We start from the raw sequence: 27,359 nt of genomic DNA, 5'->3' as shown, positions 1-27,359 counted from the left end.
ACCCTCAATTCAGTTGAAAATTCCTGGCGGCGTCGGTGGAACTCTGGCGTTCTTTTGTCTATGGACCCGCCAACATCTAAATGGAGTGGATGGACTGCCAAGAAGGCATGCAAGTCAAAAAAGTGATGGCTAAACCATACTGCCAAGATCGAAATCAAGCTTATTGGGCTGGAAACACGTTTCAAATCAGTTTCTTTCATAATACATGGACTAGGTTATGGGCATTGTGAAATTTTAATGATTGAATTTTTGGGTGGTTTTAGAAATGAGCGATGTTCTCTGATCACACCGGACTTGGTGAGACAGGAAAGAATATTTTGACCTAACTGTCCAGTGATAACGTGTTGTCTTTTCTCTTTTCCTTTCCTCTGCAGACACTTGAGACTTGAAAATCAAAATACTGGAATGGAGAGAAGACGGGCTCCAGGAAAGAAAGTGACAGCGCAATGTTCACGTGAATCCGTAAGAGCCACAGTCCCATCTTTACCTCTCCATAACGCCTCCGCTTCGGGATCTCAAAATGATGCTCAGAGGGACCGGGACCTGGAACCGCTTTCAGAGAACCCACCCAACATTATCCTTTTATCCATGCTGGAGGAGTTGGAAGCCAAACTGGATAACTTGCTGAATACTGTGGAGGGCGTACCTTTTAGAGTCGCTGGGCTGATTAAGAAAATCTGGATAGAAAAGGATCAAGGTTCCCTAGATAATGCTGGAGTGACTTTGGAGGTGGTCTGTCCGGCGAGCATTAGAGATTGTGCTGTTAGCTGGTCTCCTGCGACACCGCAACTGGACAGGCCAGTGGAACCCAGCTTGTGTCCTCAGACAGTGTTCTCTGATGGGCATGCACCAAAGCAGAAGTGTACGCTCTCTTCTAAGACCAGTGTTCAAGGGCGTCCAGAGGAGCCAAACCTTTGTCTACAGCCAGTGCTCCCAGATCGACGTGACCCATGGGAGGACAAGTGCTTGCAACCTGGGTTTCCAGATGTACATGAGTCGAAGCAAGACCAGCGCATGCAGCCTGGGTTTCCAGATGTACACGAGTCGCAGGCGGAAGAGTGCATGCAGCCTGGGTTTCCAGATGTACACGAGTCGCAGCGAGACCAGTGCATGCAACCTGGGTTTCCAGATGGAAATGGACTACAGCAAGATTGTACTCTACCCAGATGCCCTCAGACAGATCCTCCAGGCAGACCACTGGAGGCAAGCCTGTGTTTTCCCTCAGAATTTGTTGTTGGCCAGGCACCAGAGCAAGACCAGAGCGTACAGTCAGCGTTCGCAGAAGAGAGGGAGCCAGATGAGCCGCTGAAACAAGAACCATCCTCATTATCTAGTAAAAGCTGGGCCCAGCAACCAAACCTCTGCCCACACCCACTATTTCCTCTAGGACACGAACCACAGCCAAACTACTGTGTACAACCTGTGCTAGCAAATGAGAAGGAACCTGATGATCCTTTGGAGGAAGAATTGATGTGTTCTGATTGCCAAGATCCCCAGGAGAACCGCAGCTTACAACCCTTGTCACCTGATGGGATGTCATCAGACGAACACTTAGAGTCTGGGCTATTGTCCTTTGATGAGTTGGGTTCACAACAAACCCAGCGCCTACAGCAAAACGTATGTTTGCAGCAGGAACTTCCTTATGAGCAGGACCCAAACGTGAACTACGAGGTAAAATCTATGCATCCTGAAGCACAGGAACCAGAGCAGAAGGACAAGCTAGAACAGACCTGTGCAGATGCACCGGGTTCAGATCAGAACAACACGGTGGAACCACTGCACACTGCTGCACTGGATCGAGAGAGAGAATCGGTGCTTCCTGAAGCACAAAAAACAGATCAGAACAACACGGCGGAACAACTGCACCCAGAGGAGCAGGATTCAAATCTGAAGTACAGGCTAGAACCAGCCTGTACTGAGGCACAAGGCTCAGATCAGAGCTACATACTTGCACCACTGCATCCTGAATCACAGCGTCCACATCAGAACTGCAAGCCAGGACTGCTCTGTCCTGAAGAGCGGAGTCAGCCTGTGCCCCCATCATGCCTAGAACTGGACACAATTACTGCAGACGAAGACGGCCCCTCAGACTCAGTAGAGACAGGACCAACACAGTCACATTTATTGCCGTCCAAAGCCACCCCAGGTATGTGTTTAGCTATACATGGACACGCGGAGGGTATACTAACACACGTAACCTCTTTAGAATGCATATTAGCAGATTTTAGAAAGTCTCTGAGGGGATCATTTGGGTTTGGGTGGAACCCACTGAGCGATACTGACCCCCAGAGTACACTGGGTGCAGAAGTGTCCCTGCATTCTTCTCTGTTTCCACACAGGACTGCATACTTCCTGTGCAGACACGGGCCTGGTTAAGGCACTCTGCATGAGACAAGTAGGCCAGTAGCTCTAGCCTTCCTTGTCGGTCCCTATTCCAGGCTGAGGAACTGGACATAGTGCTATTCATGGGAGGAATGACTAGCCAGAATCATACGTAATAGTCGGATACAAGTGATGTGGTGTTCATTGAGAATAGCAGACATGCGCAGTATAGAGAGGGAACTGTGTTTCCAGTTGCACAGTTACATTGGGTAAGACGCAGTCGTCTCCAGTTTCTGATATAAAAATCCTAGTATGTATTCTGCCTCAACAGCAGGGCCAACCAGGGATGTTCTTGCCACTGCAGGGTTCTCCAAGAGTGCACACGGCCTCGTTGTGAAAGACACATACACTACGTGATTTGTTGTATGTGACTTGTGAGTTCACCCACCCGAATTCTAGCTCAGTCCCAAGTGTGCTAGAATGGTTTTAAGGGAAGATAAAAGTAGCCATGATCTCCCTACAGCAGCATTCTGCTTTAGTAAACTCTTTAACAATGTAAAATGTAATCGCATCATCAAACGTAACATTCTGAGTTAGGGTTTGCACTCCGGTAGTGCGAGTTATGGATTGTGGTTCTAACTATAACTTACATATTGCAGTGGTTTGATCAGTTTTAAGTTTTAACTATGAATGCACTTTACCCTTGTTTTTTAAGAATTTTTTTTGTTTTTTGTTTTTAAAGATCCATTAAGGTGTTATAACAAAACCAACAATAATTTCACTTTAACCTTATTCAGTGAAAATATATTAGGGATAAAGTACCTCCGGCCACACATTATAAGGATATTGCATGTCAGCGAGGAGTTCCATAACTATATAGACGAATGAGGCCGAAGGCAGAGTTACTTTATAAGGTTATTCATCTTTCCCACAAACCACTTAAAACCTTGTTGCGAAGCTCTTTCATATGAAAAAGCAAACATGTTTGCAAACAAGAATAAAAATAAAGCCTCTAGTGCAAAATTAAACGCAGCAAAAACCTGTGGGATATTTTTTGCACACAAATATTAGAAACCGTTCAATACAAATCATAAAAAAAAGCTGCAGTACCTCGGAACATGTAGAAACATGCAGAAAGATTCCACGATTCCACCTTTCCTCTATCTAAGGAGTTGAATAAATAAGCATGTTCTCTCTGCTTGTCAGAGTAAACTAGCAAAATAGAGCAGAAGAAAGAAAATCAACGTTCCATTTGTTGCTTTAAGCAGCTGCTTTAATTATGTTTTGTTTGACCTGGCATCATTGGCGTGGGTCTCCCTTCCTCTTTTCGCTTCCTATCTTTTATGTTGGCTGGATTTAGATGCTCTGTGCGCCGTGCCACTGCTAATCAGTGCCACAGCGCGAATGCTCCTTGTGTAAAATGACTGTATGAATTAGGATAACCATAATGCATAGGTCTGTGTAGCATGTTCTAATAGCGAGTTACCCTCCATTTCACTGTTACTATCATGAAGCTGTTCGATCTCATAGGCCAGAATGGGCAGGTTTACGATTACCTTCTATAATCCTATCTAACCCCCATAATCTGATATGACCTTCAAGTTTGATATGTTTATGCTCAGGACATTGAGATACACCTTTTAGTAAGAACCATTTATATATCCCATGTTTGAAAATGTCTCTTCTGGAAACGCAGTATTTTCTTGCCTGAGTTTCATGTAGGCTTTGGTAGCACATGTATTGGCCGTCTGGTTTTGGAGCAGCAGGTCGAGCTTGGTCAGACCTGCTTGAGAGAGAGATTGGTATTCAGGGAGGGGTGACTCTTTGATCTGAGCAAGGCAGTGCCTGGCAAGGTGAATGATGGCTCCATCTGGGCGTCTGATAGCAGACCCCCGCATTCTGAAAGCGCAGGATGTCGCCTCGTAAACCAAGTGCTCCCCGACCCCACCAAACTGGTTCTGACTGGATTTATTGATTTGTGGCTTTAGAGAACAAAGACTTTTTAGGTATAACGCTGCCCTGGAACCTTGTCCAGGTGTGTTCCTTGTAGATGTCAAGACAAAACTCTGTCCGAGTGAACAGAGGAAAGGACTTTCGAAGCTTTCACCAAGCTTGCTGAAAAAACTTCCAGAGGGCCTGAATCGAGAGCGGCCTCTGCCGAAGTATCAGGAACATTAGACTTCACCCCGTCAGCCGTCAGAATTCCTGTGTGAGGAATTCTGCTTACGGGTGAATCCTCTGTCGAGCAATCCGCAGCCTCTAGTTCTACTGTGTGGAACACGGACTGGGAAACTTCGCTGCATCTGTGCGGGCCGCTGCGAGCCTGCCTGAATTTGAACCTTCAGAACCTTCGCTGAATATGTGTGGGCCGCTGCAGCTAAGAGACTGTAGCCGCTGATTTCCCACGTTGTGCCAGCCTGGTCGAGACCATCCTTCGTCCTGTGGGCTTCTGTAGCTAAGAGAGAGCTGGTGCCCCTGAGTGCCCGCACCTTTGCCAACTTTGCATCATTGTGATTCGTCCTGTGGGCTGCCGCAGCTAAGAGAGAGCTGCTGCAGCTGAGTGCCCGCACTTTTGCCAACTTTGCATCATTGGGATATGTCCTGTGGGCCGCCACAGCTAAGAGAGAGTTGCTGCCAATGAGTGCCCGCACCTTTGCCAACGTTGCCTCATCGTGATTTGTCCTGTGGGCCGTCGCAGCTAAGAAAGAGCTGCTGCCGCTGAGTGCCCGCATCTTGTTCACCATTGTTGAGGACTGTCACTATCGTCTCGTGGGCCACTGCAGATAAGCGAGAGCTGCTGCCGCTGTGAGACCACCACTGAGCTGCAAGACGAGAGTCACCACCACCAGCCTGGGCCGCCACAGCTACGTGCTGCTGAGAGCCCGCATGTCCCCGAGTGACCGAATCATTGTGTGTGCACGCTGCGGAGACCTGCATCCATGACTTGTCACCAGGAGTCCGCCTGTCACCGACTCGGCAGGTATCTGGTGCGCAATGGGTCGCGTGGGCCCCGACCTTGTACTCAGTCAGTGTCACGTCTTGTGAATACGTTATTGGCTTTTTGAGTCCCTACTGGTTTACGTGCATTGTAGCTTGCTAAAACGCTTTGAGAGTCTTGAGTTAAACCTTAGATGAAGATATTATTTTTCTATACCTACATGAGTTGTGTCCTTTTGTGGTGTTGTTACTGCCTTATTGTGCATCGTCATAAATGCTTCACACACTGCCTCTGCGATAGGCCTAACTGCTCGTGCTACGTTACCACAGGGTTGAGCAGGGGTTGTCAAAGGGGGTAGGCCACTTGACCTGACTTGGGAAGAAGGGTCCATATTTGGACATTGGCGCCAGCCATTGCCAACTAGAGACCCCCATTTCTAACATGTTTCATGACCTGACCTGCCATTCACCCTGGCTGCTGACTCTTGCAGCAGGCATTGACCTCAGAACTCGATGGTAATAACTTATAATAGTTGAGCTCTGAATCTTTTTATTCAGCGACTTGCTGCGTCACAAGTTGCTGATTATAAAGAAATTATGGCTAGATGTACGGCCATTGGGATTTGCGACTCGCAAATTGCGTTTAATTCCGAGTCGCAAATCCCAACGTACAACATTGTCTCAGACAATGTTTGCGATTCCCAGTAGGGTCGCAAATTGCATGCTCCATGAATATTAATGAGGCTGTCACAATGTGCGACCCCATTGGGAATGGCTGGCACTCCCAGGGATGGTGGCCTGCTGGGGTCAGCAGACCACCCTGTCTTGGACTGCTTTGTCAAAGTAGTTTTTAAAAGAAAAATGCAGCCCGCTTTCCTTAAAGGAAAACGGGATGCATTTAAAAAGAAAGATTAAGCTTTTCAGTTTAATTTTTTAAGGGCAGGCAGTAGTCCCTGGAACCACTGCCTGCCCTTAAAAAAATTTGTGCATCCATTCACAAAGAGGAAGGGGTCCCTTAGGGACCCCTACTTGTGTGCGAGTGCTCTACCACCCTTCTGAGAGTCGTACATCTGGCCCTATGAGACTGCCTTTTATACAGGGATTACAGAATCCCATGTAATATAAATATATGAACATATAATAACTTTGGGACAGTGCAGTGAATCTGCACAAACCTTTTTGGGTGTGGCTTGGCTAGTTTTATGCATGTCTGTCAAGTGAGTGGCCAAGTGCCATTTTCCATTTAGTTCCCATTGAAAAAGCTATTAATAGAGCTACAGAAAAAAGGCTGAACAAAATTACAACAAACATTACTCATGGAAGGGCCTTTGATTCATTTGCTACAAATCCATCAGTTGTGTTTGTGAAGTTGAGCATTTGAAAAGTGTGTTTTTTGTGGGCTTCAAATCAAGACACTCGTCAATTAAATTAAAGCGAGCTGGATCTTTAGCCTAGAAATGGTCAGTGAATCTGAACTTGAGGACCAAATGTAAAAATATATTAAATCCGATTGGATTGAGGAGCTTTTTCTCTTGTCGTCCATTTCGTTTACATAAACCCAAAGTTGGGTCCTCTGACCTGAAGCTCCCTGATTGGCTGGCTACAAATCGAACCATTACAGGATAAAGTGACTTGTTCCTCCCATCGTATTAATACTAAAGCCTTAAGGAGATGTGGTGCCATCCTGTCTCTTCCTGGAACAGGAGCTGCCTAATGTTAACATTGGAGAAAAAAAATGCTGATTTTAAGACTGAATCTGGGTTCTACATTGTGATTCCCAAGGGGATAATGGACGGAGCGTTGTAGCAAATCAAACACTCACCCCCTGTCAACTGATCTGGGTTTAATCCATCCTCATTCTTTAGCTCACTCCACCACCCCAGTTCAGACATGGCCATATGCAAATCAGTCTGACCCTGTGCCTCATGGCAACAGTCCAGCCCGAAGTGCCAAGCCATGTCTTCCCTGGACCGGAAACAAGCATCCTGGGACCGGTTTCTGGCTAATCAGCCGTCATCAGCCAGGATAGCTTGAATCCAGCGGGAAAGTGAGCAAGGGACCCACATTGTGGCCCATGAGGTCTGCAAACCTTGGACAAATGACTGCGAAACCATTCAATTGGCCTTGGACCCTGGTGGACATTTGTGATTTTCAGAGACCTGGTGCTTGGTCTGAAACCCTATCAGTGTCCAATAAAGATACACAAGTTTGCAAGTGTGGGAAAGTGCCTCTTGTGACATGGTAGGCCCCCATGTTTTTGCTGATCTCTGATGTAGTTTTGAACTGTAAGTGCACTAGGTTCCTGTTAACCTGGAGCCAGATCTTGTTTCCTAAATCTGTACCACGATTGGCACCACTTCAATTGCCCCTGTAAGTTCCTAATATTATATGGTACCCCTGGTGCCGAGGGCATGGGTACTGAAAAGGGTCTTCTGGGGCTGCAGCACTGACTGTGCCACCCCAGGGACCCATCACTAAGGCTAAGCACTCCTCCATTGCAGGCTGCATGTCTTGGTGCAGAGAATATCCGAAGATGGGACATGGCACACAGCCCTGTGTGCCATGCCCTCATACACCGCATAAGGTATAGGTAAGTCATTGCTACTGCAGGCCTTGAGATCTAAGGCAGGGTGCACTATATCCTATATGTGGGCATATCAGCTTGAGCAGATATGCCCCTACAACGGTGGAGGCATTCATAAGGTGGTTGTTCTTGGTTTCTAACTCCATGGCACAACTAACAGTCACGGATTGTCTTGTTAATACTATACTCTTTACGTGTACCACTGTTTACTGTTTATCGTTTTATTTTTACAATTGCTGTGTACATTTCATGTTTGTCCTCTCTTCCAACCTATTGTAAAGCGCTCTGATATCCTTCGGGATCTTATTCGCGCTATATAAAACTTTATAAATAAATAAATGTCCAGCCTACTTGGGGATGTTGTAATTGAATTGAACAGGGATGCCATAAAGAGTAGATGTGGTGGATACCTGTCAAAACGAGTTTCCTAGCTCCATTATGTCTCCGTTGATTTCTAAGAAGGGGAGTTGGCCTAACGGCTAGAGTGGTCCACTTCGAATCTGGGGAACTGGGTTTGAGTCTCGGCAATGACGCTGAACATCCTGTGATTCTGGGCAAATCACTCAATCTCCCCGTGCCTAACAAAAATGAATGTGTGTCCTCATGTAACATTACTGGTGCTATATAAAGCGCTATGATACCCTATTCGGGTCAAGTTCGCGCTATTTAAAACTCTGCAAAAAAAAAGGAAAGATGTTTGGGACCAAACATCTCATCTTAATAAATCCTCACTGATGCCAGTGGTAGATTTCATAATGGATTCAGACAAGAGACCCTTTTACAGGAACCCCTGAAAACCTACCAAGCACTGGTGTGGCTCCTGACTTGTTTTAGCCAGTCTACCACCACCACACACGTTTCTGACATCATGGGGTGAGAGCCAGCACTCGCAGAGGCCAGGAACAAAGCCTGCTCTAAGCGGAGGTGCTTCACACCTCCTCCAGGACAGGATGGTCTTCCTGGGCGGGAAGCTTCAACGGCAATGCCGCCTTGAGAAGGAGGGTCCCCACTTAGCCTACACCACCTTTAGGGCAGGCAAGGTGAACCCCTCTCCTGAAACTCCACCATCGTGAGTAGCGCCTCTACCCAGATGAAATGGTCATTAGAGAGTGTAGACACTCTAAACGTAAGTAGCCTATTGGCTACCACCTGCTTCCCCTGTACCAGAAGCAAGCACCTGTCAAGGGACGTCAAGACACCCGAGACCCACTTCCTGAGTGACCCAACTGTCCCGAGATCGCCTTTCTGAGTTGTCTGATCCTCACCGTGAGGACCTCAAGGTGCACAACGCCTGGCTGACATCTTCGCTCTGCACCCGGACCCAGCAGCGTCCAGCCGTTCCTGCTCCTGAAGTTCCCAGGCCCTTGCGACCTCCTCCTTAGAAGGAGAACCACCTGACTTACCTGTAAGTCCCGCTGTGCAGTGGCTTTTCGAATGGCCTCCTTCATCTTCTGCACCACTGCTCCTGGACGATCCGGGACGCTACCGACCTTCTCCTGCTCGAACTTTGGTCCTGGTCCCAACCAAGCTAAAGAACAATGATGAATTCAATCCAGATCTGTGACTGGGGAGTGAGTGTCTGAAAAGTTTGAGCGCTCCGTCCATCATCTTCTTGTGGTTGTTTTATTCACCCTAAGTTGGCAGGGTATGCCCAGACGTGGATCCCTTGCTCACTTTGCCACTGGATTCAAGCAAGCCTAGCTGATGAGGGGTGTTACCCTAAAACCGGTCCCAGGCTGCTTGTTTCCAGTCCAGGGAAGACCTGGCTTGGCAGTTCAGCCTGGACTGGCCCCATGAGGAACAGGGTCACCACTGATTTGCATATGGCTGGGTCTGAACTAGGGTGGCAGAGTGAGCTAAAGAACGATGATAAATTCAACCCAGATCTGCAACTGGGGGTGAGTGTCTGAAAAGTTTCAGTTCTCCGTCCAACATCTTCTTGTGGTTGCTTTAAAGATAGTATAAACCATTACAGCAGCAGTAATTCTGAAGGTGAGTCTGAAAAGAACCCTATCCTTTTTTGAAGAAATAAACAAGCTCCATAATTTATGATCAAGGTCAAATCCGCTCACCTTGGAACGCTTACGTAACGTTAACTTCGCGGCGCACTCTGCCCGCATGCATCGGCAGGGTGATAGGCCTGGCAAACTGTTGACTTGGCTGATTGAACGGGAGGATCGTACGACCCCCATCTCAGTAATACAAAAAGAGGGAGGTGGTTCACTTTACACCCAGCGCCAAATAAACAATGCATTTACTGGTCACTACTCGGGGCTGTATCGTTCCCGGCTGCGCGTCCCACTGTCTGACATAGCCGAATATCTCTCGACCTTGCAGCTGCCCACCCTCACGGCTGCGCAGCAAGATGACCTTGGAGCACCTCTGGACCCCGAGGAACTCCGCGACACCATTTTCAATCTCTCGAATGGCAAATCTCCGGGACCGGATGGCTTGCCAGCCGAATTCTACAAGGCCACCTCGGACATCCTTATCCCCCACCTGATGAAAATGTACGCTGCGGCCACGGACGACTTCTCCCTGCCCCCGACACTTGATGAAGCTACCCTTGTATCTCTGCTCAAACTCAACAGAGATGGCGAGCGCATGGGTTCCTACCGTCCTTTAGCCCTCCTCAACACGCACTATAAAATTCTCGCTTCCACGCTTGCCAGACGTCTAGCCCCCATGTTACCCACACTGGTACACCACGACCAGAACGGGTTTGTACCGACGCGCCACACGTCCCATAACATCCGCCGTCTCTTCCGCATACAAGAGTACGTCACAAGTCGGTGGCCGCGAGCCGGGTGCCTGATACTAGACCTAGAGAAGGCGTTTGACTCGGTGGAATGGCCTTACCTACGAGCAGTCATGGACAAATTTGAACTGGGGGACAATTATGAGACCATGGTTGGCCTCCTATACCGCAGACCCACGGTCCGTGTCCGCACTGGCACACTGCTCTCTGACCGAATACGTGTACAGAGGGGCACCAGACAGGGTTGCCCACTATCGCCCTTACTGTTCGCTTTAGTTGTGGAGCCCCTGGCTGCGATGCTCAGGTCCCGAGGGGCGGAGTGGGGTATACCAATGGTGGATGGCCTGCATGCGGTGTCATTATATGCGGACAATCTCCTCCTCTATATCAAGGACCTGAGTGATGTTCCGGCGTCCCTAACTGACATTTTTTGCACCTTTGAGGAAATGTCGGGCTTGAAAGTAAATTGGACCAAATCAGGAGCTTACTCCTTTGACCCGAATGCTCCCGAGAGCGAGATACGCATCGGTGGCGAGAGAATACAATGGTATCCCACGGCATTCAGATATCTTGGGATCCACATTTACCTTGAACCTGCAGATATATTGGAGGGAAACCTGGGACGAGCGATCGCATCCATCCGATCACAAATAGGGTTCTGGAAAACATTACCACTGAACGTTCCCAGCCGCGTAGCTCTAACAAAAATAATAATCCTGCCGCGGCTACTGTATTACTTTGCCAATATTCCATCCTACGTCCCTAACTGGGTGTTTCGCGACCTTGAAGTCCTACTGCGCGACCTGATCTGGAATAAGGGTCGCCCGCGCTGGCGAAACTATATATGCCTACCGAGACGGGGGACTGGCTGCTCCCAACATGGAGCTATATTATCTAGCGGCACAAATGCAATGGGTGTCGGGATGGCTGGGTGGTAAGAACTTGGGGGACACCGCCTCGGACACCACTGTCTGGTCCCAGTTACAGATCCAAGTCCTGTTTCACCCGCTGACCCAAGCTCCCCGCCCCTCACAACTGTATCTTGCGGTGGCGCGCAGATGTTTCCTCCGCTGCCTGCGCCTAACCCGGGAGACAATACCGTATGCCCCGATACTCCCGCTACTGGATACCCCGACTACAGCGGGGTCTTTGACGGCCGTGGGGCTTGACAGCTGGACCGCTGTGGGAGTGGAAACACTAGGGGACCTATACTCTGATGGCGCCCTCCTCCCCTTCGCCAATCTCGTAGAAGACACATCTCTCCCAGCTGGGCAGTTCCTATTACATGCGTCCCTCACCCACATGCTGACTGCCGCCTGGGGCGACATATCTGATGAGCTGCCCACACACCATCTTATACAATACCTCCATGTTATGGGCAATGGCACGCACATTATCCACTGGCTGGCACAAGCTCTCCTTCTCCATACTCATCCCGCCACTGCGCAGCTGAGAGAGAAATGGGCGATGGACAGGGGAAGGGATTAGACGGATAGGGAATGGGCGATGGTCCTGGCTGCCCCAGTTAACATCCCACGTAACCCTCGCTTCAAAATCATACAGCTCTACATACTACACCGTGCATACCTCACCCCGGACAAAATAAATAGATACTTTTTGGTTACGGATACTGCCTGCAGCCCCTGCTCCTTGGTGGGAGCAGACCTCCTCCACATGCTCTGGCTCTGTCCTGCCCTTCAACATTACTGGGATGGAGTAACCACACTACTTACACACTGCACCAAAGAACAAGTGCCGAGGACTTGGGATTATACAAACGCACACGGCTGAACAAGGTCCCAGCCCGGTACTGGGATCTTGGACTGATCACGGCCAAGCGACTGCTTACCAAGCGGTGGAAGGCTGCCACACCCCCACACATCCGACACTGGTACCTATCGCTCACAAACTGGGCGCGAGAGGAGAGCACTGTCCTGCGGCGGGAAGAGACAGCGGGCCTTAGGAAATTCCAGATCGCACAATACTGGGATGACATCCTCCAGTCCTTTCAACAGAAATGTGTGGAACAGGGTATCACGTAAAGAGATATATACTGCCCCCCCTTCCCCTCCCTACAGCGGGCACCATGAGGAAAGTCCACACCCAATGGATTCCCCTACTCATACGATCTTCCCTCTTCCCCCTCCCCCAACACCTACGCATAATTGAAACTTCACATATACCACACTGCTCGCTACCTACATGACCCCTATGCCTTGATCGCCACACGCTACGAATCTGGCTGTCCCGCATTGTCGAGTGTGTTGCCCCTTCCGCACCCACGTCCCCGCAAGCCCGACCATCGCAGGGGGTTCTGCCACTGATTGCCCGACGAACAATACTGTATTACGACACCTAACGCGCCCCTATGTCGGTGCTCTCCCCTTGAATACTTGGCATACAGGCGAGACACCCACCATGGTCTCTTGCCCACCCGCCCACTGGAGCGCTACCGATGCGCTGGCGCCACACTTCCCTCCTTAAATCCATGGCAATCTCTACCTTCATTCCCCCCCCTTTTAGCATATCTTTTCCATGTTACTGTTCTAAAGTTTATTGATATACTGGTCCCATTCCCCTCTGGACCAGGCTTTTCCAAGTTGGATATTGTACACGCTACACCATGGGACCTTTGAGAGTAGCAGTCATGGCCCAAGTGATCCTTTCTGAATACCAGTACAAACACCAGACACTCTCATCAGAATGGCTAAGCTGTATAGTTATTCGCTCACCGACACACCTAGGATACTGAATAGCCTCATCCCTCACTATTAATTTCCTATGTCCTCTTGGAAGGGGAGCTTCACTGACATTCCTCCCCACGTGTGTCACACCGGACCACAATCCATTGGAAGGCATTGATGAGCGCTAATATAGCCCTATACCCATGGGTTCACACATATTACAAAAAAAAGAAAACTCTACAGACCCACACCTCCACATAACCAAATATTTTTATGCTTGTATAATGTTGAAATAGATTGTTTACGACGCCGAACCTCAGGGTTGTCGGCCCTAAGGCTGTGTTCGTTCAATACCTGTGAAACAACTCAGTATACATGCGGCTGGCCCTGATGGGTTGTAAGCGGAACGCTGTGTAACACTCCCGTTGATTAATAAAGGTCTTAAAATATTTTTTTTAAAAAAAAGGTCAAATCCGCTCACCATCTGACACTTGCCCTGCAAGAGTCATAAAACCTCTGACCTCAGCAATCCCCCGCAGAGCCTTTTCAGCAAATCAGTAGCTCAAGCTATCGTTCCAAGTGCGTTTTATTTATTTTTAGAGTTTTCTATGGCTCGAACCGGACCCAAGGTAGGGTATCAGAGCGCTTTACATAGTGAGCAAGGTCTGAATAGCACATTTAGTAAAAACATGGTATACAAAAACAACACATACAAAGTAACAACATAGCATAACAGAGTATGGGGGATAAAAGCAGAGTAGAGAACTGTTCTGAGCAATAAGAATCAATTTGAGATTGTGCACGTCTTATATTCGAAATATCAGTGGACGGAGAGTATAGGCAAGATTGAGGTTGTAAGCTGGCATGGTGTTTGTGTGGATTTTATTGGAGGAATTTGCTCACCAAGAATAAATTTGCTTCCTTTTTGAAGAGAGGTGTTTAGGTGATTTTTCTGATGAGTGGCGGAAGCGAGTTCCAAATTCTTGGCGCCACTCCAGAAACAGCTCTGTTGGAGGTTTTAGTCTTATTGAACCGCGAGGGATTCAGGAGTAGAATATCTGCGCTCCTAGAATGTCTTTTTCTTCCAGATAAGATAAGTTTTTGGGCTTGGTACTGGGGGTGTTGTGGTGTAACGCCTTGTGAGTGATGCAAGCCATCTTTAAGTGAATACGAGCTTCATACGGTAGCCAGTTGATTGCCTTCAGGTGTGGCGATATGTGGTCAAATTTCCTCGATCCTGTTATGAGTCTTGCTGTGGCGTTAAGGCAGGCTTTTAGAGAGGCGGTAGAGATTTTGGGAAGCCCTGGGAGGGTAGAACATCCGTACTCCAGCCTCGATATGACTAATGACTGGACTGCAGTTTTGAGGTCCGGGTTCTCGATGAATGGCTTCATTTTTCTGATGTAGCTGAGGTGAAAGCGGGCATTTTTAGCCATCAAGTTGATGTGAGTTTGCTTGTTAAGGTTTTTATCCCTTGTGATTCCAAGTGATATTGTGGAGTCCACCAAGGTTGGCGTGCAGTTCAGAGCAGTGATCATTTTGGTCCATTCCTTTGCCGGGAGTTATTGGGGGGGGGGATTAAAAGAAATTTTGTTTTTTGGGAGTTTACCTTGAGGAAGTTGGTCGTTAACCATTGGATCTCTTCAATGGAGGTGATCTTAATGTAAAGTTGAGTGTCGTCCCATACATGTGGTAGGAGATGTTCGCCTGCTGTAGTAGATCGGTAAGGGGTTCGACATACAAGTTGAATAGTGTGGGGCTAGGATAGAGCCTTGTGGTACTCTTAGTAGGTTAGGTGAGGAGAGAGAAAGAATCTTGTTGGTCATGAACGATTGAGTTCTGTTTTCCAGAAAGGATTTGAACCATAGAATGACTGTGCCAGATAAACCCATCCTGTTTTCTAGTCTTCTTAGAAGTTTGTCGTAATTGACCATATCGAAGGCTGATGAGAGGTCGAGCAGGACTAGTAGGCTGGTTTCATTGCGATCAAGAGCTAGCAGGGCAATGTCTACTATATGCAGGATGGCTGTTTCTGTGCTATGGCCAGGTCTGAAACCCGATTTGTGGATGTTCAGTAGATTGAAGTTTGTGATGTGTTGGTTCAGTTGTTGCTGAACACGTTTTTCCAAGACCTTTGCTGGCATGGGAATGTTGGTTATTGGCCGGAAGTTGTTGGGGTTGGAGGTGTTAGCTGTCGTTTTAGGTTAAGGGTGACTTGGCCAGTTTTTAGGGAGTCCGGGAAGTGACCTGTGTGACCTGTGTTAGCGAGGCATTGATGATTTTGGTCCAGAGAGGGGAGATGATATGGTACATCTGGGTTAGGCAATTTGATGGGACGGGGTTATTGAAGTGGTTGTTCAGTTTGGTAGTCGCTAGAAATTTGGTAATGCCATAGAGATTGTAAAGTTTGAAAGTAGACCAGTGAGAGTTATTTTTGGCAGAGTTAGCTTATGTTGTACTGAGTTAGTGGCTTGAATGATCTTTGGGGTGGCTGAGTTCATTGCCGCCGTACTAAGTTCAAATTGGAGAAAATTTGATTTTGCTGCGAAGAATGAGGAACATTCTTCACTACTCAGCTGTGAAGTCGATGTTAAGAGTGAGGATTTGGCCAATTTGTTCGATTGTTGTTTCAGAATTTCAAAGACTTTTGGGGTCTATTTTTGACATTCTCTAGTTTTTTTTTGATTGTAGAATACTTTTATTGTATGACTTTCTGGCTTTCCGGAGTAGTAAAGATGGAGGTGGTAGGGATGTTGCCATCATTTCGGTTCCGTTGATCTGAGTTTGTGTCTCTCATCATTCATTTTTCGGCTGAACCATGGGTTTTTATCTTTGTCCGGAATTCTTTTGAGTTTTGGCGGAACGGCTTGGTCGAAAACTTTGGTCATCGTGGAGTTATAGTAACCAGTTAGGACACTGACATCTGCCATGTTATGGGGGGGGGAGGATTAAGAGCCTTCTCACATTGTGAGGCAAGGTTGTTCTGGTTGATGTTCTTTGTGTCTCTTATCCATTGTTTCAGCTTGATTTGTTGCGAAAAAGTTTTCTTGTTTGCGGAGGGGATTTGGAAGGTAAACTGCTTTAAAAATTATTTAAAAATGCTATAGTGATTCTGTTACTGAAAAAGAAGTGAGATGGATATACTCCAGAATTATAGGCCAATATCTCTGCTCCCTTAACCTGCAAAAATCTTACAATCCCACGTTGCTTAATAGAAGTGCAATCACCTTCAGTCCACAAACTTTCTCCACCCCCTCCGAGCAGGTTTTCGTCCGATGCAGGGAATCGGTAATCCTATCTTTAGTTGATAATTTAAAATGGGATGATAATCTAGAAATAATCTCTGCTCTTGTGCTTGTAGGTGTGTTTGCCGCCTTTTGCGAAGATCGACAATCACATGTTGGTTGACCATTTAGAAGAAGCTCGCTGTCAGAACTCCGCCCTGGAATGGATTAAATCCTTCCTAGCTGATCGCTATTGGGCAGTTAATTTGGCAAACCTTACTGCAGATGCAACAACCGTGGTGTGTGGGGGTACCCCAGAGATGATTGTTCTCGGTAATCGGTAAGAACTGTCTTCAAGAGGTTACAGACGTTATAACTACACCGATTCTCAGTTGTTAATATAGTTAGGCAGAATGTCAGCGTTGCCACTCCAGTTTCAAAATATGCAATTTGATGAATACTGAGGTTGAATCGACTAAAACTTAATATGGACAAAACTGAGATTGTAATTGTAAAGAATACGACCAATCCTGGGAACCAACGTTACTTGCCCCTAAAAATTAAATTGTTACCGGAGTCTAAACCTACTGCTAAAAGTCTGGGAGTGATAATCGATAACATGTGTTGTAGTGGGCGGTGAGGTCATCACCTTAGAATTTTGGAACTGACTAATGCTTCTAACTCTGCCTTGGAGATTCAATGTATGTTCCTCGCCCAGTGCTTATGCCGGGTACTTTGGGGGTGGTCCTTTGGTTTGATGGCATTGAGATTGAAAAGAATTTGGTGGTGGTCAGTTCAATCCGTGGGTAGGATAGGGCAGAGGGACAAGGTGTTTTGCTTAGAGATGATTGCATCAAGGGTATGAGTTTGTTTATTGTAGTGTTGGGTGAGATTGTTCGCTCCCAGGAGGGTGGATAGGGCTTGTACTGTTGGATCATCAGCATTGTTCAAATGCAGTTTCAGGTCTCCTAGTAAAACGTCTGCGCTGCCTTTAAGATAGTTTTGCGTTAATCGGTTTGTTTAGTCCTCAAAGATTTTTCTTTTTTCACCAGGAGGGTGAGAGATGACATGAATTTTGATAGAGTTGGGGACTTTCGACGAGAGTTGCACTCCTACATATTCAAAGGTAGGGTATTTCATGTTGTGGAATGGAGTTAAGCACAGACAGTTTTTTGTATAATGGTTAATCCACCGCCAATGCGATACTAGCATTCGTACGGATGATTGAGAAGCCCTGTGGGTTGAGGTAATTCATAAAAGAGGATGAGTGGTCGTTCAGCTGGGTTGCAGTTGGAAAGCAGAAGTCAATTTTGTGTCCTAGGATGGTTTTGGCTATTTGAGTGGCATGTTTGACTGCTGACTGAGGGGCCGATTCACAGAACTAACTTAAGATAAAATCCTAAACTTACTACTTTTGATATTCACAGAAGTTAGGATTTAGTCTTAAATCTGTCTTAAATCTGTCTTAGGTCTGTCTCAAGTCTGTCTCAAGTCTGTCTTAAGTTTGTCTTAAGACAAAATCCTAACTTCTGTGAATACCAAATGTAGTACGTTTAGGATTTAGTCTTAAGTTAGTTCTGTGAATCAGCCCCAAAGAGCACTGACAGTTTAGTAGCATGCAGCAACGCGTAGGTAGTGATCTTGGACCAGGCTGACGGGGTTGGAGGGTTGCTATTCGGGTAGGCCGCCTGGGAGTGCGAGTGGTGTTCAGGGTTCTACTCGTGCCAAGGATGACCGGGGTCTTGCGGTGCCAGGGTTGGCTCAGGGTATTGTCCTACGTGTTGCTCAGCATTTCAGCTTCCCGTTGCGTCATTTCAGTTGTGGTGCATCTATGTTTGAGTTGGTGATGGATCTAGGGGATAGTTTGTCTAGGGGTAAAGGATAAGGGATCAGGGTGTATGTTTGTGGCAGGATCAGTGTTCGTCATAGATGTGTGAAGCTGGGGCAGGAAGTAGGTAATCTTTCCATTCTTACGTAGTGACGAGATTTCATCCAGAATAGTGTTGATTTAGAGTTCAAGCTGGGCTGTTATAGTGATCAGTCGAGTGGCGTTTGGGTCAGTGATAGGAAGTGATGTGTGATGGAGCTCGTCAGAGGTTGGGGAGGAGGCTAATGCAGGTGTGGCCCGTGCAGGTAAGAGAGGTGTCCACTGTAGGATTCCCCCCACCTCCCCCTGCGAACCTGGACTCACCACTCTTACCTGCACGGGCCGCTCCTGGGCTAATGGAGTATCCAGCCTGCTGTGGTTGGAGGACTGAGATGATTCAGGTGGGATAGATAAGTCAAGCTGGGGAGTGGAGGTGAGCCATGCAGAGGGGGCAAGTAGTTTTGGTATCGAAACAGAAGCTTCTGTGCATCTGGGGTTCAGAGAGGGTGTAGGGAGGTAGCGGTGGGGGCAGTGAGAGGTGGTTTGAGAATAGAAGGTTCAGCTAGTAGATGAGGGGGTGCATGGGTGAGTATTCTGGGAAAGGGTTGAGGGGTGGTGGGAGTGAATGGCATGGCGGCGCAGAGAGCCGGAAAGTAAAAAATAAATAGGTTTTGTTCAGTGGCTTGGATGAGGATGTATGCATTTCTGTAAATGGTTATGGACAGATCTCCACTAAAGTTGTGGGATATCGATATAGTTTAGAGCCATAAGGGACGATGGTAGTATTAGTTACATGAAGATGTTGAATTAAGTTTTCTTTCCTTTTGCAGGGTTTTTTAGTGTAGAAGATGAAGTCCATTTTAAGGCCTCCATTTGTTGGACTGAAGAAGATGTTTGTTATTAGTGTCTCTGGATGTTCTTTAAGGATTTTGTTTTTGTATTTATAGTGGCATGTTTGGAGAGGTTTTGCAGAAATGAGTTGGGGGTGTATCTTTCCATGACAGTGCTGTGGCAGGATAGAAAATATACACCCACAGCATAGGTAGGATATCAATATCAGCATGGACTAGTAGACATCGCAAAGGCAGGGTCACTGCTATAGGCACAAGGTAGGATAGGAAGCAGCATCAACTTGAGATAACAGTATATGTACAAGATAACATTATTGTCCTGAGATGGGCAAAACAATCACCATGTAGACATAGAATACGAGACATAAAGGCTCAGTATTCGTGCAAGATAACATCTTACACTGTAGTATTGTGGAACTTGGTTGAGAGTTCATTGTCCCGGCTAGATTTGTAGGAGGGGTCACTAGATGTCAGTGATGTAAATTGTCTCTGACACTATAATTTTGTGGGACTTTGTTGAGAGTTGTTTCTACTGGCATGACGTATTAGAAGGGACAGTAGGTGGCACTGGGACCTCATTTATTCTTTTGCGGTCTGGAGTTCAATATTTATACCTGGTGCCCACTTTGAAGTATGAGTTTCTAGAGACTTCCACGGCCATGAGTTGTCGGACATCCCCTTCCTCCCTGTCCTGGGCCTAGTGAGTCTTGGGTCACAAAAGTCCAGTGATAACTCCTTTGAGAGAGGGCTCATCCAGAGCCTTTGTGATGTGCAACTGTGATAAGTGACAGCTGCTCCCCCTCGTTAAGGCAAAGAGGCCTATCCTGCCAACACCTCGCTTCCAAATGAGCAGAGGAATACTGAAGCACTCAGCGAAGTCCAATGGCCATGTCGTGCAGCCAATAAAGAAGTACTGAGTTGTTATTCGTGGTTTATTGTTTCCTCAATTATTCACCTTTTGTGCATCTGAGACATAAAATCCATTACAGACAGGCGGACGTCACGTGTTTTGTCATAGAGATTTTTTCAAGGCTGCAAGAGGATATAGAAAGTATCTTACACAATTGTAATGACGACATAGGGATAATAAATGCATCTGTTAAGTCACCATCACCAGACAGAACAATAAGAACACCATTGTGATCCTGAAGGATACCCTGTGAAGAGCCAAGTGCATCGGGTGAAATCCTAGAACAGATTGTGCCTGGTAATCTGGCCATGCTAAGTTATTGCAACTTGCTATAAAATCATACTACTCACCGGATGAAGACATTGTTATCCAAAACACCAGTGATCAAATTTGTTAGCCTTTCAGAATGTTCAAGTAAAGGGGCGTATCCGATTTCCAAAAAATACTGTATGGCGGCAATCCCTCAGATTTGGGGATACTAGTAGATAATGAACAGAAGTCCGAGGTAAACAGTTTGTTACCATCAGTCTAAGCACATTTTCTTCCCTCCTGTTGCATGCCAGGTATGTTTTAGGCTAGCCAGCTAGCTGCTGCCCTTTTTTTGAGAACTGATATGATCACACACTGTGTTGATGCACAGTTGGGGATATTTTTTTATTCTATATCGGCGCATTAATTGTTAGGTTTTGTCTCGCCAAAAAGATGCGCTCTGCGCATCTTTTTTGCGCAGGCAAAAACTAATGAGTACTGTAGTGTGGGTTTGGGTCGGCCCTCGTCATTCATTGGCTGGCTCCATAAATGGAGCCTAGCCATTGGACGAGGGGCCTGTCCGTCAATGCCGGACCAGACACGGGGGCGTTCCCGAGATTCTTTGGCTTTTGGCTACGTCAGCCGAAAGCCTCTTCTCGGGAACGCCCCCCAATCTGGTCCGGGATTGAGGGCACCCGCCGGGAAAGGGCATGAAGGTCAAACCAAGCTGCAGGGAGGTATCGCCGGCAGCCCGTCATCCGAGGAGATGGTTGGCTGCAGGGAAAGTAGGAGGCATGAAGATTATACCGAGTGCAGAGTGGTGCTTCAGAGTGGAGCTTCAGAGTGGAGCTTCAGAGTGGAGCACCAGAGTGGAGCTTCAGAGTGGAGCTTCAGAGTGCAGAGTGGAGCTTCAGAGTGGAGCTTCAGAGTGGAGCTTCAGAGTGGAGCTTCAGAGTGCAGAGTGGAGCTAGAGTGGAGCTTCAGAGTGGAGCGCCAGAGTGGAGCTTCAGAGTGGAGCTTCAGAGTGCAGAGTGGAGCTTCAGAGTGGAGCTTCAGAGTGGAGCTTCAGAGTGGAGCTTCAGAGTGGAGCTTCAGAGTGCAGAGTGGAGCTTCAGAGTGGAGCTTCAGAGTGGAGCTTCAGAGTGGAGCTTCAGAGTGGAGCTTCAGAGTGCAGAGTGGAGCTTCAGAGTGGAGCTTCAGAGTGGAGCTTCAGAGTGCAGAGTGGAGCTTCAGAGTGGAGCTTCAGAGTGCAGAGTGGAGCTTCAGAGTGGAGCTTCAGAGTGCAGAGTGGAGCTTCAGAGTGCAGAGTGGAGCTTCAGAGTGGAGCTTCAGAGTGCAGAGTGGAGCTTCAGAGTGCAGAGTGGAGCTTCAGAGTGGAGCTTCAGAGTGCAGAGTGGAGCTTCAGAGTGGAGCTTCAGAGTGCAGAGTGGAGCTTCAGAGTGGAGCTTCAGAGTGGAGCTTCAGAGTGCAGAGTGGAGCTTCAGAGTGCAGAGTGGAGCTTCAGAGTGGAGCTTCAGAGTGCAGAGTGGAGCTTCAGAGTGGAGCTTCAGAGTGGAGCTTCAGAGCAGAGCTTCAGAGTGCAGAGTGGAGCTTCAGAGTGGAGCTTCAGAGTGGAGCTTCAGAGTGGAGCTTCAGAGTGGAGCTTCAGAGTGCAGATTCAGAGTGCAGCTTCAGAGTGGAGCTTCAGAGTGCAGAGTGGAGCTTCAGAGTGGAGCTTCAGAGTGCAGAGTGGAGCTTCAGAGTGCAGAGTGGAGCTTCAGAGTGGAGCTTCAGAGTGGAGCTTCAGAGTGCAGCTTCAGAGTGGAGCTTCAGAGTGGAGCTTCAGAGTGGAGCTTCAGAGTGGAGCTTCAGAGTGGAGCTTCAGAGTGCAGAGTGGAGCTTCAGAGTGGAGCTTCAGAGTGGAGCTTCAGAGTGCAGATTCAGAGTGCAGATTCAGAGTGCAGATTCAGAGTGGAGCTTCAGAGTGCAGAGTGGAGCTTCAGAGTGCAGAGTGGAGCTTCAGAGTGCAGAGTGGAGCTTCAGAGTGCAGAGTGGAGCTTCAGAGTGGAGCTTCAGAGTGCAGCTTCAGAGTGCAGCTTCAGAGTGGAGCTTCAGAGTGGAGCTTCAGAGTGGAGCTTCAGAGTGGAGCTTCAGAGTGCAGCTTCAGAGTGGAGCTTCAGAGTGCAGAGTGGAGCTTCAGAGTGCAGAGTGGAGCTTCAGAGTGGAGCTTCAGAGTGCAGCTTCAGAGTGCAGCTTCAGAGTGGAGCTTCAGAGTGGAGCTTCAGAGTGGAGCTTCAGAGTGGAGCTTCAGAGTGCAGCTTCAGAGTGGAGCTTCAGAGTGCAGAGTGGAGCTTCAGAGTGCAGAGTGGAGCTTCAGAGTGGAGCTTCAGAGTGGAGCTTCAGAGTGCAGAGTGGAGCTTCAGAGTGCAGCTTCAGAGTGGAGCTTCAGAGTGCAGAGTGGAGCTTCAGAGTGCAGAGTGGAGCTTCAGAGTGGAGCTTCAGAGTGGAGCTTCAGAGTGCAGAGTGGAGCTTCAGAGATTGATAAAGGATGGGGAGAATCATCACAGGTGGGTTGACACCAGTTCTTCAGTCTCGGCTGACAGCGCACTTGTTAATGTACTTTGTGATCAACAAAATAGTTTTTAGGTTTTGCCTCGCCAAAAAGATGCGCTCTGCGCATCTTTTTTGCGCAGGCAAAAACTAATGAGTACTGTAGTGTGAGTTTGGGTCGGCCCTCGTCATTCATTGGCTGGCTCCATAAATGGAGCCTAGCCATTGGACGAGGGGCCTGTCCGTCAATGCCGGACCAGACACGGGGGCGTTCCCGAGATTCTTTGGCTTTTGGCTACGTCAGCCGAAAGCCTCTTCTCGGGAACGCCCCCCAATCTGGTCCGGGATTGAGGGCACCCGCCGGGAAAGGGCATGAAGGTCAAACCAAGCTGCAGGGAGGTATCGCCGGCAGCCCGTCATCCGAGGAGATGGTTGGCTGCAGGGAAAGTAGGAGGCATGAAGATTATACCGAGTGCAGAGTGGTGCTTCAGAGTGGAGCTTCAGAGTGGAGCTTCAGAGTGGAGCGCCAGAGTGCAGAGTGGAGCTTCAGAGTGGAGCTTCAGAGTGGAGCTTCAGAGTGGAGCTTCAGAGTGGAGCTTCAGAGTGCAGAGTGGAGCTAGAGTGGAGCTTCAGAGTGGAGCGCCAGAGTGGAGCTTCAGAGTGGAGCTTCAGAGTGCAGAGTGGAGCTTCAGAGTGGAGCTTCAGAGTGGAGCTTCAGAGTGGAGCTTCAGAGTGGAGCTTCAGAGTGCAGAGTGGAGCTTCAGAGTGGAGCTTCAGAGTGGAGCTTCAGAGTGGAGCTTCAGAGTGGAGCTTCAGAGTGGAGCTTCAGAGTGCAGAGTGGAGCTTCAGAGTGGAGCTTCAGAGTGGAGCTTCAGAGTGGAGCTTCAGAGTGCAGAGTGGAGCTTCAGAGTGGAGCTTCAGAGTGCAGAGTGGAGCTTCAGAGTGGAGCTTCAGAGTGCAGAGTGGAGCTTCAGAGTGCAGAGTGGAGCTTCAGAGTGGAGCTTCAGAGTGCAGAGTGGAGCTTCAGAGTGCAGAGTGGAGCTTCAGAGTGGAGCTTCATAGTGCAGAGTGGAGCTTCAGAGTGGAGCTTCAGAGTGCAGAGTGGAGCTTCAGAGTGGAGCTTCAGAGTGGAGCTTCAGAGTGCAGAGTGGAGCTTCAGAGTGCAGAGTGGAGCTTCAGAGTGGAGCTTCAGAGTGCAGAGTGGAGCTTCAGAGTGGAGCTTCAGAGTGGAGCTTAAGAGCAGAGCTTCAGAGTGCAGAGTGGAGCTTCAGAGTGGAGCTTCAGAGTGGAGCTTCAGAGTGGAACTTCAGAGTGGAGCTTCAGAGTGGAGCTTCAGAGTGCAGATTCAGAGTGCAGCTTCAGAGTGGAGCTTCAGAGTGCAGAGTGGAGCTTCAGAGTGGAGCTTCAGAGTGCAGAGTGGAGCTTCAGAGTGCAGAGTGGAGCTTCAGAGTGGAGCTTCAGAGTGGAGCTTCAGAGTGGAGCTTCAGAGTGCAGCTTCAGAGTGGAGCTTCAGAGTGGAGCTTCAGAGTGGAGCTTCAGAGTGGAGCTTCAGAGTGGAGAGTGGAGCTTTAGAGTGGAGCTTCAGAGTGGAGCTTCAGAGTGGAGCTTCAGAGTGGAGCTTCAGAGTGGAGCTTCAGAGTGCAGAGTGGAGCTTCAGAGTGGAGCTTCAGAGTGGAGCTTCAGAGTGGAGCTTCAGAGTGCAGAGTGGAGCTTCAGAGTGGAGCTTCAGAGTGGAGCTTCAGAGTGGAGCTTCAGAGTGCAGAGTGGAGCTTCAGAGTGGAGCTTCAGAGTGCAGAGTGGAGCTTCAGAGTGGAGCTTCAGAGTGCAGAGTGGAGCTTCAGAGTGCAGAGTGGAGCTTCAGAGTGGAGCTTCAGAGTGCAGAGTGGAGCTTCAGAGTGCAGAGTGGAGCTTCAGAGTGGAGCTTCAGAGTGCAGAGTGGAGCTTCAGAGTGGAGCTTCAGAGTGCAGAGTGGAGCTTCAGAGTGGAGCTTCAGAGTGGAGCTTCAGAGTGCAGAGTGGAGCTTCAGAGTGCAGAGTGGAGCTTCAGAGTGGAGCTTCAGAGTGCAGAGTGGAGCTTCAGAGTGGAGCTTCAGAGTGGAGCTTCAGAGCAGAGCTTCAGAGTGCAGAGTGGAGCTTCAGAGTGGAGCTTCAGAGTGGAGCTTCAGAGTGGAGCTTCAGAGTGGAGCTTCAGAGTGCAGATTCAGAGTGCAGCTTCAGAGTGGAGCTTCAGAGTGCAGAGTGGAGCTTCAGAGTGCAGCTTCAGAGTGCAGCTTCAGAGTGGAGCTTCAGAGTGGAGCTTCAGAGTGGAGCTTCAGAGTGGAGCTTCAGAGTGCAGCTTCAGAGTGGAGCTTCAGAGTGCAGAGTGGAGCTTCAGAGTGCAGAGTGGAGCTTCAGAGTGGAGCTTCAGAGTGCAGCTTCAGAGTGCAGCTTCAGAGTGGAGCTTCAGAGTGGAGCTTCAGAGTGGAGCTTCAGAGTGGAGCTTCAGAGTGCAGCTTCAGAGTGGAGCTTCAGAGTGCAGAGTGGAGCTTCAGAGTGCAGAGTGGAGCTTCAGAGTGGAGCTTCAGAGTGGAGCTTCAGAGTGCAGAGTGGAGCTTCAGAGTGCAGCTTCAGAGTGGAGCTTCAGAGTGCAGAGTGGAGCTTCAGAGTGCAGAGTGGAGCTTCAGAGTGGAGCTTCAGAGTGGAGCTTCAGAGTGCAGAGTGGAGCTTCAGAGATTGATAAAGGATGGGGAGAATCATCACAGGTGGGTTGACACCAGTTCTTCAGTCTCGGCTGACAGCGCACTTGTTAATGTACTTTGTGATCAACAAAATAGTTTTTAGGTTTTGCCTCGCCAAAAAGATGCGCTCTGCGCATCTTTTTTGCGCAGGCAAAAACTAATGAGTACTGTAGTGTGAGTTTGGGTCGGCCCTCGTCATTCATTGGCTGGCTCCATAAATGGAGCCTAGCCATTGGACGAGGGGCCTGTCCGTCAATGCCGGACCAGACACGGGGGCGTTCCCGAGATTCTTTGGCTTTTGGCTACGTCAGCCGAAAGCCTCTTCTCGGGAACGCCCCCCAATCTGGTCCGGGATTGAGGGCACCCGCCGGGAAAGGGCATGAAGGTCAAACCAAGCTGCAGGGAGGTATCGCCGGCAGCCCGTCATCCGAGGAGATGGTTGGCTGCAGGGAAAGTAGGAGGCATGAAGATTATACCGAGTGCAGAGTGGTGCTTCAGAGTGGAGCTTCAGAGTGGAGCTTCAGAGTGGAGCGCCAGAGTGCAGAGTGGAGCTTCAGAGTGGAGCTTCAGAGTGGAGCTTCAGAGTGGAGCTTCAGAGTGGAGCTTCAGAGTGCAGAGTGGAGCTAGAGTGGAGCTTCAGAGTGGAGCGCCAGAGTGGAGCTTCAGAGTGGAGCTTCAGAGTGCAGAGTGGAGCTTCAGAGTGGAGCTTCAGAGTGGAGCTTCAGAGTGGAGCTTCAGAGTGGAGCTTCAGAGTGCAGAGTGGAGCTTCAGAGTGGAGCTTCAGAGTGGAGCTTCAGAGTGGAGCTTCAGAGTGGAGCTTCAGAGTGGAGCTTCAGAGTGCAGAGTGGAGCTTCAGAGTGGAGCTTCAGAGTGGAGCTTCAGAGTGGAGCTTCAGAGTGCAGAGTGGAGCTTCAGAGTGGAGCTTCAGAGTGCAGAGTGGAGCTTCAGAGTGGAGCTTCAGAGTGCAGAGTGGAGCTTCAGAGTGCAGAGTGGAGCTTCAGAGTGGAGCTTCAGAGTGCAGAGTGGAGCTTCAGAGTGCAGAGTGGAGCTTCAGAGTGGAGCTTCATAGTGCAGAGTGGAGCTTCAGAGTGGAGCTTCAGAGTGCAGAGTGGAGCTTCAGAGTGGAGCTTCAGAGTGGAGCTTCAGAGTGCAGAGTGGAGCTTCAGAGTGCAGAGTGGAGCTTCAGAGTGGAGCTTCAGAGTGCAGAGTGGAGCTTCAGAGTGGAGCTTCAGAGTGGAGCTTAAGAGCAGAGCTTCAGAGTGCAGAGTGGAGCTTCAGAGTGGAGCTTCAGAGTGGAGCTTCAGAGTGGAACTTCAGAGTGGAGCTTCAGAGTGGAGCTTCAGAGTGCAGATTCAGAGTGCAGCTTCAGAGTGGAGCTTCAGAGTGCAGAGTGGAGCTTCAGAGTGGAGCTTCAGAGTGCAGAGTGGAGCTTCAGAGTGCAGAGTGGAGCTTCAGAGTGGAGCTTCAGAGTGGAGCTTCAGAGTGGAGCTTCAGAGTGCAGCTTCAGAGTGGAGCTTCAGAGTGGAGCTTCAGAGTGGAGCTTCAGAGTGGAGCTTCAGAGTGGAGAGTGGAGCTTTAGAGTGGAGCTTCAGAGTGGAGCTTCAGAGTGGAGCTTCAGAGTGGAGCTTCAGAGTGGAGCTTCAGAGTGCAGAGTGGAGCTTCAGAGTGGAGCTTCAGAGTGGAGCTTCAGAGTGGAGCTTCAGAGTGGAGCTTCAGAGTGCAGAGTGG

At 48.7% G+C, this 27,359-nt stretch overlaps 1 protein-coding gene across 1 annotated transcript in view; it reads left to right on the top strand.

Moving 5' to 3' along the window:
* Positions 1–378: 378 nt before the first annotated feature.
* Positions 379–27,359, top strand: part of LOC147669121 (uncharacterized) — a 115,317-nt gene continuing 88,336 nt past the window's right edge. Inside the window, exon 1 of the mRNA XM_086948207.1 lies at positions 379–2,146. Coding sequence (XP_086804333.1) covers positions 406–2,146 — 1,741 coding nt within the window. The 5' untranslated portion in view covers positions 379–405. The remainder of the gene's footprint in view (positions 2,147–27,359) is intronic.

Source organism: Lissotriton vulgaris, unplaced genomic scaffold, assembly GCF_964263255.1.
Source record: "Lissotriton vulgaris unplaced genomic scaffold, aLisVul1.2 SCAFFOLD_1759, whole genome shotgun sequence".
NCBI classification, from domain to species: Eukaryota; Metazoa; Chordata; class Amphibia; order Caudata; family Salamandridae; genus Lissotriton; species Lissotriton vulgaris.
Note: the sequence above shows the minus strand (reverse complement) of the source record. Positions and strands in the feature narration are given on the sequence as shown.